Genomic DNA, 16,679 nt, shown 5'->3' on the forward strand with positions numbered 1-16,679 from the left:
GCAGCGCAGGCTGATTTGAGAACGGCGAGTAGATGTCCCTGTATTGCGCATGCGCGTGATTCACTTCCGGCTACTTCCGTTAGTGTGTTACTATGCAACGAGACGCTCTGATGTTAAGTTAAATTAGTAAACAACATTTCCACGCTTGATGCGAGTTTAATTTATATCAATCAATGCACATTATACAGTAAATCTAGAAGTTGTTTTATCTTTTGAGACCCAGTGGCGGATATGGCCGAAGGATGGTGCACTGACACCGGTGAAGCCGTTTACCGTTCACGGGATGCGGTTAAAAACTTACGAATTCGGTAAGTTACGTTGCTGTATTCTTGTTGTGTTACTCATCCTGTGTATTTGTACATCTAAATGTTGTGAAATCGAAGAAGAAGCTTGATTGTTGACACCCTAACAATATGTACTATGTTAATTGCATGTTTTGGACACATTTTGTATCATGATAGTAACGTTGAAGTATCATTTTAGTAACGTTGAAGTATAATGGTAGTAACGTTGAAGTATCATGGTAGTACTGTGGTATATGTAAAAACAACAACATGGTATTCCCATGGTAAATGTCAAAACACCATGGTAAAAGCATAGTACTCGTTGATACTGTATGTTAGTACTTTGTTTCTGTCTCAGAGTCCGCATACAGCGCATGACCTCCACAGCTGCTCTGTCTCAACACCTCCATCAGCAAGTGTTGTCTCAGCAGGAGAGAGGAGTTATAGAGCTGGAGACCTTCAGCTCACAGACACCGTCAGCCTCCAGTATGTAAAACACTCTTCAATCTGGTTCTGCAATCTGGCTATTTTCCTGACACCTGGAGTACGGGCTTAATACACCCATTATATAAGAGTGGAGACAAATTTGACCCCAATAACTACCGAGGCATTTGTGTGAGCAGCAATCTGTGGAAGACTTTCTGCTGTATTCTGAAGGCCTTCCTTACCAAGCACAATGTCTTAAGTAAGAGTCAGATTGGATTCCTACCAAAACACCACTGACCACATTCACATGCTACACACTATAGTCAACCAGCACGTGCATCAAAAAAGCAAATTTATGCATGCTTTGTTGATTTAAAAAAAGCATTCGATTCCATCTGGCATGATGGTCTGTATTATAAAATTCTACAATCCGGCATTGGGGGTAAAATGTACAAATGTTAAAATTGGCAATAAAAGAACAGAATTTTTCACTCAAGGGTGAGGAGTGAGACAGGGCTGCAGTTTAAGTCCAACTCTGTTCAACACTTACATTAATGAGTTAGCAGTGCTACTGGAACAATCTGCAACACCCGGTCTTACTCTAAATCATTCTGAAGTTAAATTTCTTCTCTATGCAGATGATCTGGTGCTGCTGTCAGCCACTGCACAAGGGCTAGAGTAGCACCTGGACCTGCTGGAGAACTACTGTCAGAACTGGGCCCTGACAGTCAATCTGAAAAAATCTAAAATTATGATTTTCCAGAAAATAGCCAGATTATAGGACACCAGATACACATTCACTCTGGGGAACACTGCAATAGAGCACACCCGACACTACGACTACCTCGGTCTAAAAATTAGTGCTTCAGGGGGTTTTGGTTTGGCAGTAAATGCACTAAAAGAGAAAGCTAGAAGAGCATTCTATGCAATTAAGGGCAAATTTACCCAAGTTGACATTGGTGTAAAATCTTTGATAGTATTATAATGCCTATTGCTCTGTATGGATGTGAGGTTAGGGGTCCACTCTGTCTGGCAGATTACTCGAGATGGGACAAACACCCCAAAGAATCCCTGCATGCAGAATTCTGTAGAAACATTCTAAGATTTCAGAGAAGAACACCTACTAATGCATGCCGGGCCGAACTAGGCAGATACCCCCTTATTATACATATTGAAAAACGATCCCTCAAATTTTGGACACACCTAAATTCAAGCTTTTGACTGGTAATGGATTTGTTTCAGGTCTTCCCCCTTGTATAACAAAGGATTGCACTAAAATAGTAGATACACTACAAATGCTCAATTGTTTTAATAGTCACTTTATTGGATCCGGGTCTCAGATTAATAATTATAATGTAAATTCTGAATTCCTAAATGCAGAGCATAATTTATGGACAACAGAGTTTGTTTTTAATCATATTAACCCTTCTGATGTTTGCTCTGTACTAAAAGATCTAGATGTAAACAAATCATCAGGTCCTGATCTTATTGAACCATTGTTTTTAAAAATAGCGGCTGATATTATCTCAACGCCATTGATGTATTTGTTCAATCTTTCTTTAACAACTAATACAATTCCACAGATCTGGAAGTCTGCATTCGTGGTTCCTTTGTTGAAAGGGGGTGACTCTAGTTCATTAGATAACTATAGACCGATTTCAAAGCTTTGTATTTTATCAAAAATTTTGGAAAGAATTATCAGTGACCAACTGACACAGTATTTACAGATGCATAAGCTGTTGACTATCAACCAATCGGGATTTCGTAAAAAACACAGCACTATAACGGCTGTCCTGAAAGTTGTAAATGACCTTGTTGGGTCCTTAGATGAAAAACAACACTGTGCATGCCTTTTTATTGATTTATCTAAAGCGTTTGACACTGTGGACCATGACATATTGTTAGAAAGACTTAGAAGTGTAGGGTTGTCAGTTAATGTAGTCTCGTGGTTTAAGACGTATTTAAAGGGAAGAACCCAATGTGTGCAGGTGCAAGGTATCAAATCTGACTTAAAAGAAGTGGCTAAGGGAGTTCCCCAAGGATCTGTATTGGGGCCATTATTATTCACTATATATATAAACGGTCTTGATGTAAATATTGATAAAGCAAGGTTTCATTTTTATGCAGATGACACTGTCATCTATTGCGCTGCTCCTACAAAACAAGAAGCTTTGAGAGACTTACAATCAGTATTTGATATCATTCAGTCAAGGTTTTTTATTTTAAAGCTGGTCTTAAATGTTGAGAAAACAAAATTCGTGTGGTTCTCCAATTCTAGAAAATCTTTAGATAGTTCTAGTGTTCTTCGAACTTTACAAGGAAAACCGATTACATTAGTGTCAGAGTATAAATACCTGGGCATTATAATTGATGACACATTAAAATTCATTTCACACATTAATTACTTGAAACAAAAATTAAAGAAGAAGTTGGGATTTTATTTTAGAAATAGGTCTTGCTTCTCGCTTATTGCAAGGAAGAAGTTCCCCTAACACACTGCAACATGAAGCCCTTAAAACACAAGAGCTGAAGCCTAAAACCAGTCCCCTTTGTCAGCTGTCTCTGAAACTCACAAACCCACTAACAACTAACAAACACCAGTTTCAGACCAGCACTGCTGAACTAAACCAAATCAGAATAAACCAAATCATAAAAAAAAAGCAAAAATTCATATTTGGACCATTGGGAAAATGAAATTAAAAACCAAAGCAAATTGAAATATTATCGGGCCCTAAACAGAACATATAATCTGGCAGAATATCTGCACACTGTAAGAGATCCAAAACAGAGACGGATCCTCACCAAATACAGACTCAGTGATCACAGTCTGAACATAGAAAAAGGCCGACACAGACAAACATGGCTTCCAAAGGAAGAACGAGTCTGTGCTCACTGTGACACGGGTGAGGTCGAGACAGAGACACACTTTCTCCTTCACTGTGAGAAATTTACAGAGGTGAGAGAGAAATACCTCCACAAACTCTCAAACCTCATGCCACAGTTTTCCAGTTTGGCAGAAACCGATCAGATGCTGGTGTTACTGGGGGAGGACCATCATGCATCAGTTGCAGCAAAATTCATTTTTGAGCTGCACCTCCTCAGAAACCAATTACTGCCTTAACATACTTCATTCACAATACTTTTATTCTCTTATGTTCATAATGTCCTGTTAAATGCTTATTTTAGTTTATATTGTATAGTGTATATTGTTATTATAGTTTTTATTTTATTTGATTCATTAACTGGCACCTTATTTTAATTCTATCTTTATTGCTATTTGTTACTATTTTATCATTATTATTTGTCTTGTCATTATCTGTTTTGTGTATTAATGCTTTGGCAATATTGTATGTAAACACAATCATGCCAATAAAGTATTTTTAAATTGAGAAAGTGGTGAGAAAGCACTGAAATTCTCTCGTTTATTATGGACTCTCTCTCTCTCTCTTTCTCTCTTTTGCAGCCACTGATGAGGAGGAGCTAGTAGTCGGTTGGCAAGAGAAGTTCTTCAGTCAGGTAGGTGACTAGCATGAGGGCACTAAATGCTGTAAGAGATAACTATGTTGGTGGTACATCTGATGAATTCTGCTTGTCACCTATTTACAGTATGAAGTGGATCTTTACCAGACCAAGTCAAACTGTCAAACGCCACTGGAGCATCAGTATCACACTGACATATTGGCAATGGAAAGATCTAAAAGGAGGCTAAACCAGCGTATTTTCACCTACACAGACTTTGATCGCTTTGCCAAATGGGAAGAGGTTGGATGCTTCTACCATTTATTCTTTAAAATAAATAGTTCACCCAAAAATTTAAATTCTCCCATCATTTACCCACCCTCATGCAATCCCTTATGTGTATGACTTTCTTTTCTCTGCAGAACACAAACAAAGATTTTTAGAAAAATATCTCAGCTCAGGTATATTCAATGCAAGTGAATGGTGACCAGATGTTTGAAACTCCAAAAAGCACATAAAGGCAGCACAAAAGTAATTCATACGAAACCAGTGGTTAAATTCATGTTTTCAGAAGCAATAAGATAGGTGTTGGTGAGACACAGTGCAATATTTAAGTCAATCTTTACTATAAATATATATATCTATAAAGTTTCAAAATTTTGGTCACCATTCACTTCAGTTGTTCAGTGTTCCCCATTAATTACCTAGACTGTGGCGGCCCGGCACAGTTTCATAGTTTCATAATGAACCGAAAATATTTTTACCCTTCTCATAATAGCATAAAAGATGTCTAACAATGTAAGCATACTCCCCACATGCACATGCTCGCACACACACACACTCTCACTCTCACTGGAACTAATTATCTAACGGTAATATTATTACCAGCGGCACTGACAACGTAACTATTTTCAGCATCTGAGCAGCAAGTTCAACACAGGTAACCACTTTTGCTTAATTTCTTTAATTGCTCACAGGGCTCAACATTAATGCTTGTCCGGGACAAGCATGGATTTTTGAAGGGGCAAGTGAAAGAAAATGTTACTTGCCTGACCGGACAAGCAGAATGATTAAAACGTCAATAACGAAAAAATAACCAGCTATATTTGTGATAGCCTAGGCCTGTGTCACTTATTCTGCTGTTGAAAGCAGTCAAGAGCACGTCATTTTATAATTCGCTAGTGATCTAGTAACAGCTGCGACCTGTTTGATTGACATGTGGCGTATGTGCTTGTGCTGAACATGCGCTTGTATTTCGAAAACTCTCGTGCTAATGCACACATGAATGGTCAAATACATTTCAAAATTCTGCCAAAATGGCCGTCTTGGTGAGCTATTCATGCATACACAGAGAGTGATGTATAAAGTGAACGTAAAGAGCAGAGAAAAAAAGTGGATTTGTATTAATATGTCAGACTTGTAAGTATAAATATAAGCTAATAGACCTGCTGCCTTCTAGTGTGTCATTGCAATAATTAAACAACCATTACCAGAAAATGAGAAAACATTCACTGCTCTTGACTGGGTAACTTTAGTACCTTTAAAAAGAAGTATTGTAATATAATCATACAGGAAGACCAATAGTAGTTTTATGTTGTATTTCATTCTGAATGTTTCCTTGAATAATTGATACTGCTGTTAAAAACTTTTTTTAGCTGTTAAAAAATCACAGAATTTTCTTAATTTGTTATGTTATTTGTAATCTATTTCTATTCATTGCTGTTTTTTATTATTGTTTTATTATTGCCTGTTTAGTAGTCTTGACTAATTACTTAAGAACATATTTGTTGTGGTTTTGAAGCTGGTATTGAGAATCATCAAATTTCACTACAGACAAATTTTGGTAGTGTATAGTATGTAAAGTTAGCCTATATTGTACATATAGCTCTTGTTGCAATTACATGATGAAAAAGTATATCTCATTCCACAGAACTATGAGCATCCCTGCTGTTAATGGTGGCGATAGAAGCTTTTCTTAATTTGACTTCCATACTTGACATAAAATAATTACCATATGACAATAGCCTCCTCCCCTACCCAGTGCAGTTTACATTTCTGTCGCAGAGAATTGAGTTGATTGCATAGGTACACTAATAGGTTGGCCATCGGTCATGATTATAAAACCAAATTTACAACATAAACTTTTACATGTCCTTTTTTCTCTCCGGACAAGTAACTTTTTTACTCGGACAAGTGAATGACCAATTTACTTGTCTGGATGACAAGCACATGACAATGCTTAATGTCGAGCCCTCGATCAGATGTATGCTCTAGTCAATTTTGTATTTTGACCATTTGTGAAATGCGTTAAACTCCATCTAGTTTATGCTTTGTGGGTGTGACTTTTTTGCCGTGTGATCACGATTCATATCTATACAACCAATGTGTTTATGATTAAATTACTACTAGACAACAAAATTCTTAAATATAAACCTCTTAATTGTGCTCTCAGAGTGCACCAGATTGATGCATTTAACTTTAAAATGTACAAAATTTTATTACGGGCGAGCATGCCTCCGAAGCCCCCTAGAGGGTTCGAGGTCTACCCACCACAGTCTCACAAAATCCTATGGGGAATACTGCACATGCATTGTGAGGACCTACAGAGCTGAGATATTTTTGTAAAAAATCTTCATTTGTGTTCAGCAGAAGAAAGAAAGTCACATCTGGGATGGCATGAGGGTGAGTAAATGTTTTGTTTAAACTTTTAAATAGCTTTTCTGTATCCTAAATTGGAAATTGAGCACATTGATGTGGGTACTCTGATGAGAGCGTGGCACTACCAGTTTAAATATACCCTTCACTAAAAGTCTTGTATAAGGGCCCTTTGTGAAAAAAAAATACTTTCTTAATTTTGTTTGGAACAACCCTTTCGAGTGTCATTCCCTTCCCAAAGTGCCCTTCAGGGACACAAAAATGCAGTTTTGAAAATGCCCATTGTGTCATCAAAAAACAGCATTTAATTTAATTCAATAGAATATACTGTATATTCTTCATCAGATGACTTCATCATCCTGGTACAGTGGTTTCCGATGCAGCGAACGTTTACTTAATACTAGGGCATTCAATCACTTATTTTTTTATTGTAATGAATTATGTAATGTGGCAATGAATGAATCAAACTAACTGCAATTAATCGCATATATACATTTTTGAAATAATTAAATATATATATATATATATATATATATATATATATATATATATATATATATATTATACAAAATTTGTTTGTACTTAGATTTTGTATATACAATATACAAAATTTGGTTGTGTCATGTTTCAGCATGCCGCGCCATAAATGTTCATTTTAAGATGCTGTGTATGGTCATAAGTAGATTGAAACTTAAAAAAAACTATATATATATGTTGAAAACAGATTTTTTTTTGTTTTGTTTTTTTGCAAATTGACCAGTTCTCTTGCTTGTGTTGATCCATCAATCATTATACAATAAGACTAGACTGCTTTTTACTAACCTAAAATTAGCTTTCTGTGTTTACACAATATTTAGACAGTACATATAATACTTTGTATAATAATATAGACATACATCATATATTGTTTATATACGGTATATATAAAGATCGACCAATAATCTGTTTGACCGATATTTAGTTAGACACAAAAAACTTAACATTTTAAATATTTATGAAGTGAGGTGCTTTAACAATTGAATACTGCAAATAAAACTAGTCAAATTAATTCAATATTATTATTAGTTTTGTAAAGCAGTTCACCAGAGTTTAGTGATAAATGATTAAGTTGTTAATGTACCTAAAGGTATAAATAAATACGATTTAAAAATCAATAATGCATATCAATTATCGGACACTTAAAAACAAAATTATTGTATCAGTCATTAAAAAACAATATTGGGCGATCTCTAGTAAACTTTCTACTGTTTTTCTACTCTCTAATATTGTGATTGTGTTAACAGCAAGCTCAGAGTCTTCTGACCCCAGCTCAGTCCACGCCAACCTTTTTAGCAGAACGCATGGCCAATGTTAGACACAGGAGGCAAGAGAGACGTCCTGTGTAAGTGTACATGCAGTAAAAGCAGCTTGTCCTCTGTAATTAAATACAAAAATTACATGTAAATTAAATGCAAAAATCATGTTTTTAATCAGTATCATTGTCTTGTTTTTCAGTAAAAATGGCTAAACATCCATGAATCAAGATACTTTTTCCTGTATATTAAACCAGCATATTAACATCTTGTAACAATGTATCTTGATAGCTTAAATATTACTGGAAAACATGACAAAGATGCAGTGATTAACAGTGTTATTGTTTTTTATTGTTTAGGAGATTTATGTCATTTTTTATTGTTTTCAACAGAGAGTCCAATGTTCCCAAGTCCCGTTTAATCATGTGGGAGCCTTCAGAAGAGTTCATAAAGAACAGTCACACCATCAACACCCCAGTGCAGACTATGTACATCATGGGAGACCTTGGGCCTTCAGGGAAGTAAGTGTGACATTAGTGTTTATACTGTATAGGATCAGACTGAAATAATCAGGGCCCTTGTTAAAGGTGCGCCTAGTAAATTTTTGTTTTTTATGGTGCACTGACACCAAGTGGTGTAGATGCAGTGTCATGCAAGAACAAAAGTTCTCAGTCACCGATGCCATTGTACTCAACATGGCGGAACAAAAAAATCACTGAGTGCATCTTTAAATGTGAATCAACCCAATGAGACATCTGAGCCATCATCTGACTGAGCCCCTCTGTGTCTTACAGGTTGGGTCTGAAAGAGAACGAGTATGTGTTATGCACCGTAAGAGCAGACAGTAATGGAGTAATCATAATAAAACCAGATTTTAACAGCAACAGAGGAGCTTACAGGCAAGACCTGCTGATTCAACTTCTTTAGATTTAAGATTAATGATATTAGAAGGTGTATTTGACTGTATTTGAGACAGGGTGGAGACGGAGGGGGAGAAGAGAGAGGTGTGGAGACTCTATGTGGAGAACGCCTCAGCAAACATTCATACAGAGGAGAAAGAGAGAGAGCAGCACATGTACAGAGATGTATGTCCCTGAGAATCAGTTCACAAGCATCCATGTGTTTGATCGGTGGTTTGGCTCTCTGACTAGATCATTCAAGGGATAGTTTGCCTAAAAATGAAAACTGTCAACATTTACTCACCCTCATTTTGCTCCAGATCCATTTGACTTTCTTCCTTCTGTGGAACACAAAATAATACATTTAGAAGAATGTCCAAGATGCTCTTTTTCATACAAAGAAACATGATTTTTGGTGTACGGAAAATAGCAACTTTGACATTCTTCTAAACTTTTCCTTTTGTGTCCACAGACATGGGCATGAGTAAATGATGGAATGTTCATTGTTATTTTTTTAACAAATACTTACCCTTCAAATTAATTGACTTCCACTGTGCTTTTTTATGGAGATTGGCCCACAGCAAAATGGGGTTCATTGCCTTGCACAAGGGCTCATTGGTGAATTGCTGTTCCTCTGTTTAGTGCAGTCATCATTGTAAAACTTTCTTTCTTCATTGTAGCTGTACACACGTCACAAAGATTACCTCAACAGCCTGGTTGGCCAAGACTTTGAGATGGTAAGAATAATAATTCCCATCCATATTCATTCTGTCATAGTATTACCAAAAAAACATGCATGTAATCCTTTCATTCTGATTGTTCAATCACTTCCTTCAGCCGCCTCCAGGGATACTTCGCCTGATTGTAAATGGAGAGATTGGTGGGTATTATTACTGTCCTAATCAGTCTAGTAAATATGGGTGCAGGGGTTTGGATCATGAATTTAAAATGGACCTATATATTATTTACTGGAACAAGACTGTATAACATCAGAAGTTCATTTTCATACTTGAATAGTACAGAGTTTGGAATATGTTTAAAATTTTTCCCAAAACTGAGTCTCAAAAGTAATTAATCTAATCTGATTTTCTTATTTCAGTTTCTGCGCAAGGTTATGAGTATGACGATCTTTATGTCCACTTCTTTCTGGATTTACCAAATAGTAAGTCAGCATTCATTTAAAGGGGTAGTTACCCCAAAAATGAAAATCCTCTCATCATTTACTCACCCTCATGCCATCCCAGATGTGAATGACTTTCTTTCTTCTACAGAACACAAATGAAGATTTCAGCTCTATTGGTCCATACAATACAAGTGAATACAATGTCAGAACTCAGAAGTCCAAAATTCAAATAAAGTCATAATAAAAGTAATTCATACTACTCCAGTGGTTAAATTCATATCTTCTGAAGTGATATGAGAGGTGTGAGTGAGAAACAGATCAATATTTAATTCCTTTTTTATTATAAATCTACATTTTCACTTTTACATTCTGGTGTAGACGTGACTTTCACATTCAGCAACCTACTGGTTGGGGCTGGTCTACCTTTGGTTTATAGTAAATAAGGACTTAAATATTGACTTGTTTCTCACCCACATCTATAATATTGATTCTGAAGATATGGATTTAACCACTGGAGTCAAATGGATTACTTTTATGCTGCCTTTATGTGCTTTTCTAGCTTCAAAGTTCTGGCCACCATTCACTTGCATTGCGAGGACCTACAGAGCTGAATTATTCTTCTAAAAATCTTAATTTGTGTTCAGCAGAAGAAAGAAAGTCATACAAATCTGGGATGGCATGAGGGTGAGTAAATGATGAGAGAACTTTCATTTTTGGGTGAACTTTTTCTTTAAGGGTAACTGTTCCACTAGAAATGACCAGTTTGTTTAAAGTAATGGAAAAGTGGATGAAATTATATCTAATGTAATGAAATGTATATATTAGATAGTGTGGCTTAAGTGCCAAATAGTTTTGGGGACCACTGTATTACTCCATTTTGTGTATTTTCTGTGAGTTGCTCATGCTCTTTATATGTTCTTTAGGTTGGTCTAGTGTTCCCTTTCAGTGTCTGTCTGGTGTTACTCAGACGTGTCGCACGCGCAGTCTGGGGAAGGTAAGACATAATATTAGTTGCCTTATCAACTAACTTTGTATTCACGGAGCTGTGGGTAGCTGTAATGTTCTCTGGTTTATAGGAGGATGTAGCCTTCTTCTCCTATCCATTCAGCTTTGAATCCTTCTTTAGAAAAGAAGATGAGTCTGATGGTGAGACATTTGATTGCTTCTGTAACTTAAATCAATGTATCACATAGACAACCTCTTGATGATTAGAAAATGATCTAACACTGTTAATTCATCTACAGTGATAAATCATTGATGGCTGCTAAATCGAATGTTCTCTGCAGGATCATTAACTCAGTGGCCAGTGCTGTATTTCAAAGTTCTCTCCCTGGATTTCTGGCAGCGGTACAGAACCGAGGGCTATGGGTTCCTGGTCATTCCCTCAACACCAGGTAGGACAACCCGTTATATTGGAACCATAAACAATGATGATTCATATTAAAGGGATAGTTCACCCAAATATTAAAGTTCTTTCATCATTTACTCACCCTCATGCCATCCCAGATGTGTATGACTGTTTTCTACAGAACACTAAGAAAGTTTATTAGAAGAATATTTCAGCTCTGTAGGTCCTTACAATGCAAGTCAACAGGGTCCAAAACGTTTAAGCTAAAAAATGACAAAGGCAGCATAAAAGTAATCCATAAAACTCCAGTGGTTTAATCCATGTCTTCAGAAGTGACATTATAGGTGTGGGTGAGAAACAGATTAATATTTAAGTCATTTTTAACTATAAATCTGTACTTTCACTTCCACATTCTTTTACTTTTGTTTTTGGCAATTTGCATCCTTTCTGCATATCGCCATCTACTGGCGGGGCGTTATAGTGAGAAAAGGACTTCCATATTGATCTGGAAGACATGGATTTAACCACTGGAGTTTTATGGATTATTTTATGCTGCCTTTGTGCTTTCAGGAGGTTCAAAGATTTGAACATTTTTATACTGGTAGTATATTACTTTTGTCACTTATCATTGCATTGAAGATTCATCATTTACATAATGAACTGCAAAACATGTAGATACCAGGATAATTGTTTCCTTTTTTTTTTTCCAAGTATGTTTGTTTCAGCTTCTTAAGTCATCTCTTTGTTGTGATCTCAGGATGTCACACAATGACTTGTCCCACATGGAGGCCCCTACAGTCTGGCACGGTTGCTGAATTGAGACGATTCTTTATTGGCGGAGCACCTGAACTCGAGGACATCAGTTATGTCAGGATACCTGGCACTTTTAAGGTGACTCATTAATCATTTATTGCTGTGAGGATTTGTGTTAATAAGTCAATTTATTCAAGTGAACAATTTAATGTTGAATATTTGTAAAAGCACTTTCTATTTCCAGGGAGAGCGATTGAGTCGCTTTGGCTTTCGAACCCAGACCACTGGAAGTGTGACCTTTACTCTTAACTGCATACAACATGCCAGGTTGGCCAACAGAATCAATTAATCATTTATTTTTGCTGAGATTGCAGCAGTATTGTTTTACCCATTTGAGACTGTTAGAGCTTGCTTTACTGTATTTAGGGCTTTTATTGATGCCAACACCCTGAAGAGAAGGAGACAGACTGTTCTGGATCAACTGGGCGGCCACAGTCAGCAAGGGTCTGTCTTTAATGTTCTAGGTAAGAAATGTTGTATTGACTTCAGTTAGGACCTTTATTGCTTTTGAATCTCATTACTTTGGATTACTGCTCATATTTAGATCAAACCCCTAACCCTGAGTATTACACTTTGGTTCATAACTCATCCCTCACTTTTGAGCAACAGACTTTTACAATTGTCACTAGGTGGATGGTAGGACAGGTGAAAACAATCCAATAGACTTACCGTTTATAGAATTAGGGACCCAAGTCATATCTTGGGACCTAAATATCAAAGAGACTTGATGGTGTGCTCTTTTGACCAGGGCCAATAAGTAACCACCTAGCAATCACCCAAAATATACAAGCAACTGCATTGCAACACCCTGGTAAAAACCCAGAGAACATCCTAGCATCATGGTGGCGTGACTGTTACACTGGCAAGCACCACTCACATGTTCTTCAGAAAGTTACAAAATCTGGTTGCTATGGCTATCGATTGCTTAATAACACCTTGCTATTGACAGAATAGCAGATGAACAATACTTCAGATGTAAAAGTTTTCTTAAATGATTTAGAGTGTTTGTGATTTCAGAAGCATTCCAGAGGGCCCGTAAACGCATGCAGGAGGCAAGAGAGACATTACCTCGAGACCTCAACAACACCTCTGATTCCTTTGCATAGGGACATTACACTTGGACCTTATATTAAAATGCTGCTTCTGTTAAGGGTCACTTGATCACTTAAAGGGATAGTTCACCCAAAAAGTTTAATTCTCTCAATATTTACTCACCCTCATCCCATCCCAGATGTGTATGATCTTTTCTTCTTCAGAACACAAATGATGATTTTTAGAAGAATATTTCAGCTCTGTAGGTCCATACAATGCAAGTGAATGGGTGCCAAAAAATGTAAGCTCCAAAAAGTACAAAGGCAGCATAAAAGTAATCCATATGACTCCAGTGGTTAAATCTTTATCTTCAGAAGTGATATGATATGTGTAGGTGAGAAACAGATAAATATTTAAGTTCTTTTTTACTCTAAATCTCCACTTTCACTTTCTTCTTCATTTGTTTTCGGTGATTCACATTCTTTGTGCATATCGCCATCTACTGGGCAGGGAAGATAATTTATAGTAAAAAAGGACTTAAATATTGATCTGTTTCTCACCCACACCTATCATATTGCTTCTGAAGACATGGAAAAGTAAGAAATGTTCCATACATTGGGGAATAAATAAAGTCATACACATCTTTGAAAGTGAATAAATGAGAGAATTAAAAAAAATTCCGTAAACTATCCCTTTCATTTGCAGTATTGTATTTGTGCATGAATGTATAGGCTTATAGTTTCTAGAATTCAATGAATCATTTTTGTATAGTGTTGAAATCTTTATTTAGATTTCAAATGTTATTTCATATTAAGAATGTAAATCCTCACCATTTCTGTGAACAGTTTATTCAATAAAGATATTAATATTGTACATGGAGAAACCTTGTTGCTTGGTTAAACTTTGAATATATTTTATTTTAATAATGCCTTTCAAATCTATACAAATAGCACAAACACACTTTTCAAGCAAAACATTTAACAAAAGAGGTTTGATGGGTTTTAAATAATCTTTTTGATAAGACAAAAACAGTATTTGGACACTTGCTTTAGGGGAACTGACTTCATGCATCCACTAAGATGATATTGGGATGAGTTGGATTAAAGTAACAGCAAAAGATCTAGGGCATGTTTTATTTATTTTATAATTAATATTTTAAACGTCACATGGTTTGATGTTTTGTTGTTCAATGCAATGACACTGATAAGTTTTACGCAAGGCTTAAAGGAGTGGTTCACCCAAAAATGAAAATTCTCTCATCATTTACTCACCCTCAGGCCATCCCAGATGTGTGTGACTTTCTTACATCTTCTGAACACAAATGAAGATATTTTTGAAGAATAAATCACCTCTGTAGGTCCAAACAATGCAAGTGAATGGTGACACACTATTCATATGCCATATTATCATGACCTAAAACTGAACTATACCTTTAAGTGTCCAAATTCTTCAAACACACAATAAACAGCAGAGGGCGCCATCTTGGCCAGATCCAAAACTATAAATGATTGTTATTATAAATGTAAGCCTCACAGGTCATAAAACATAGTCAGTCGTTTGACTTTGACTGTTCCATTACACTGACCTGACTTAGTTTAGATGAAAAGAAACATTTGCATTTAATTCGTGTTTGCCAGTCCTTCGTTTGATTTGGATAGATACAGTGAGAACATAAAGTGAGTCATCAGCATCCCTGTACTCCCAGCCCTTGAGGCAGGCGCTTGGATTAGAACAGATCTCGATGTCCCTCAGAGCACCTGTCCATGTCTAAAGTGAAGCGAAGTGTGCTGACTCTCTGAGTAACATGCTTCTGTGTGAAGTGCTCTCCATTTCCCTGTTGCATGCTTAAGGCAGTGTTTAAAGTGAGTGGCGGCGATGTCAGGAGGCTGCCCACGATCAGACCTGGCGCCTGCAGCACATACTTCTGTCACATTGCATCGTGTTCATGACCTCATGTCCCTGTCACAAGACACTCAGACACTAGGTCAGAGACTGTCCCTTACAAAAAATAACCACAGTACAAGAGTGGTAATTTGGACAGAGTATTACTGCAGTTTCATATACTGCAGTACAAGTGTGGCAAGGGTGTAAATATGGCTTGAGCATTGGGGGGGTTGTTTCCATTGATCATGGTGTAACTAATGGGGGGTTACTTGCTTGTTTTTATTAGGGAGGGGGCTTACACATTCCCACATCCCCCCTGGAATCTATGCCCTTGAAGTGTTTACGCCCCAACATTTTTTATTGCAATTTTCTTTAAGTAATGTAATTGTGATGCAATATTACTGCAGTCATTTTTTCAAGGAAAGTTCATCCACTTAGTGACCATCTTTGAAAGTCCAGCTCTTATCTACTTCAGTGGGGAAAGACTGAAATCTCCAAGATGGTTGGTCAATATTACGATCTACTGTATACAATAAAATCAGCAATATAATCTGACAACAGTGGTATCATTAATTGTGCTTCTTTTGCTAGGATCGCGATAAAAAAATTTTGTTTGGCTAATGATGTACATCTCTCTATCCAAAAGCTGATTGGATCTTTTAACTGTGAGGCGGGACTTCCTTTTCAACATCCATTGTCTGTTAGGCCTTCCATTTTCTCCTATTTATTTAAATAGAAGTGCTCTGTCTCTACTAAATATTCTCTGGTACTGCAATAACACTGTCCAAATTACCACGCTTGTATTGAAGTGGTACCATGCTGCAGAAAAAGGGTTATTTGCCTGCTGTTTATAAATCAGAAATGTAAAACAGGATTAAATATATAATTTTCTTCTCTCTTATTTGGTTGAAACTAAAATTCAGCTATATACACCTATCAGCCACATCATTAAAACCACCTGCCTAATATTGTGTAGGTCCCCTTCATGCCGCCAAAACAACACCAACCTGCATCTCAGAATAGCATTCTGAGATGATATTCTTCTCACCACAATTGTACTGAGCGGTTATCTGAATTACTGTAGACTTTGTCCGTTTGAACCAGTCTCACACGAGAAAAATCTACAGAATATTAGGCAGGTGGTTTTAATGTTTTGGCTGATCGGTGTATATATACAAGTATATACAGTATTTGTGTGTGTGTGTGCGTGCGTGCGTGCGTGCATGCATGCGTGTAAAGTACAACAAGCTCACATGAGATAAAGTTGAAATGGACATTGGCAATGAGACGGCATGCCAGGCAGAGCATGGGCCTAATACTTTCATCACAGTGACATTAATTAGCATACAGTATAAATCTCTATCATCCTCCCCTCGTGCTTTTGCTCTTGCTTGTCTGTCATGTCAGGCATCTTCATTAGAGAGGCCCGCTGCTCTCTGGCTTCTGTTTATCAGCTGACCTCCA

General features: G+C 36.8%; 1 protein-coding gene across 2 annotated transcripts; it reads left to right on the top strand.

Moving 5' to 3' along the window:
• The first annotated feature begins 94 nt into the window (after window positions 1–94).
• mks1 (MKS transition zone complex subunit 1) lies at window positions 95–14,192 on the top strand. 2 transcript variants are annotated; one of them, XM_052116718.1, is made up of 18 exons: window positions 95–308; window positions 643–770; window positions 4,174–4,226; window positions 4,317–4,472; window positions 8,108–8,205; window positions 8,509–8,637; window positions 8,911–9,015; window positions 9,093–9,201; window positions 9,696–9,752; window positions 9,853–9,895; window positions 10,115–10,177; window positions 11,062–11,132; window positions 11,215–11,284; window positions 11,425–11,532; window positions 12,244–12,377; window positions 12,484–12,566; window positions 12,666–12,763; window positions 13,317–14,192. In XM_052116718.1, exons 1-18 carry the CDS (start codon window positions 232–234, stop codon window positions 13,403–13,405), a joined length of 1,671 nt encoding a protein of 556 aa, XP_051972678.1. In that variant the 5' UTR covers window positions 95–231; the 3' UTR covers window positions 13,406–14,192. The 2 variants fall into 2 exon arrangements, with proteins under 2 accessions (XP_051972678.1, XP_051972687.1); XM_052116727.1 differs by having other exon boundaries at window positions 13,320–14,192.
• Window positions 14,193–16,679: the final 2,487 nt, after the last annotated feature.

The sequence above is a fragment of the Xyrauchen texanus genome, chromosome 4 (assembly GCF_025860055.1).
Source record: "Xyrauchen texanus isolate HMW12.3.18 chromosome 4, RBS_HiC_50CHRs, whole genome shotgun sequence".
Classification (NCBI taxonomy): domain Eukaryota; kingdom Metazoa; phylum Chordata; class Actinopteri; order Cypriniformes; family Catostomidae; genus Xyrauchen; species Xyrauchen texanus.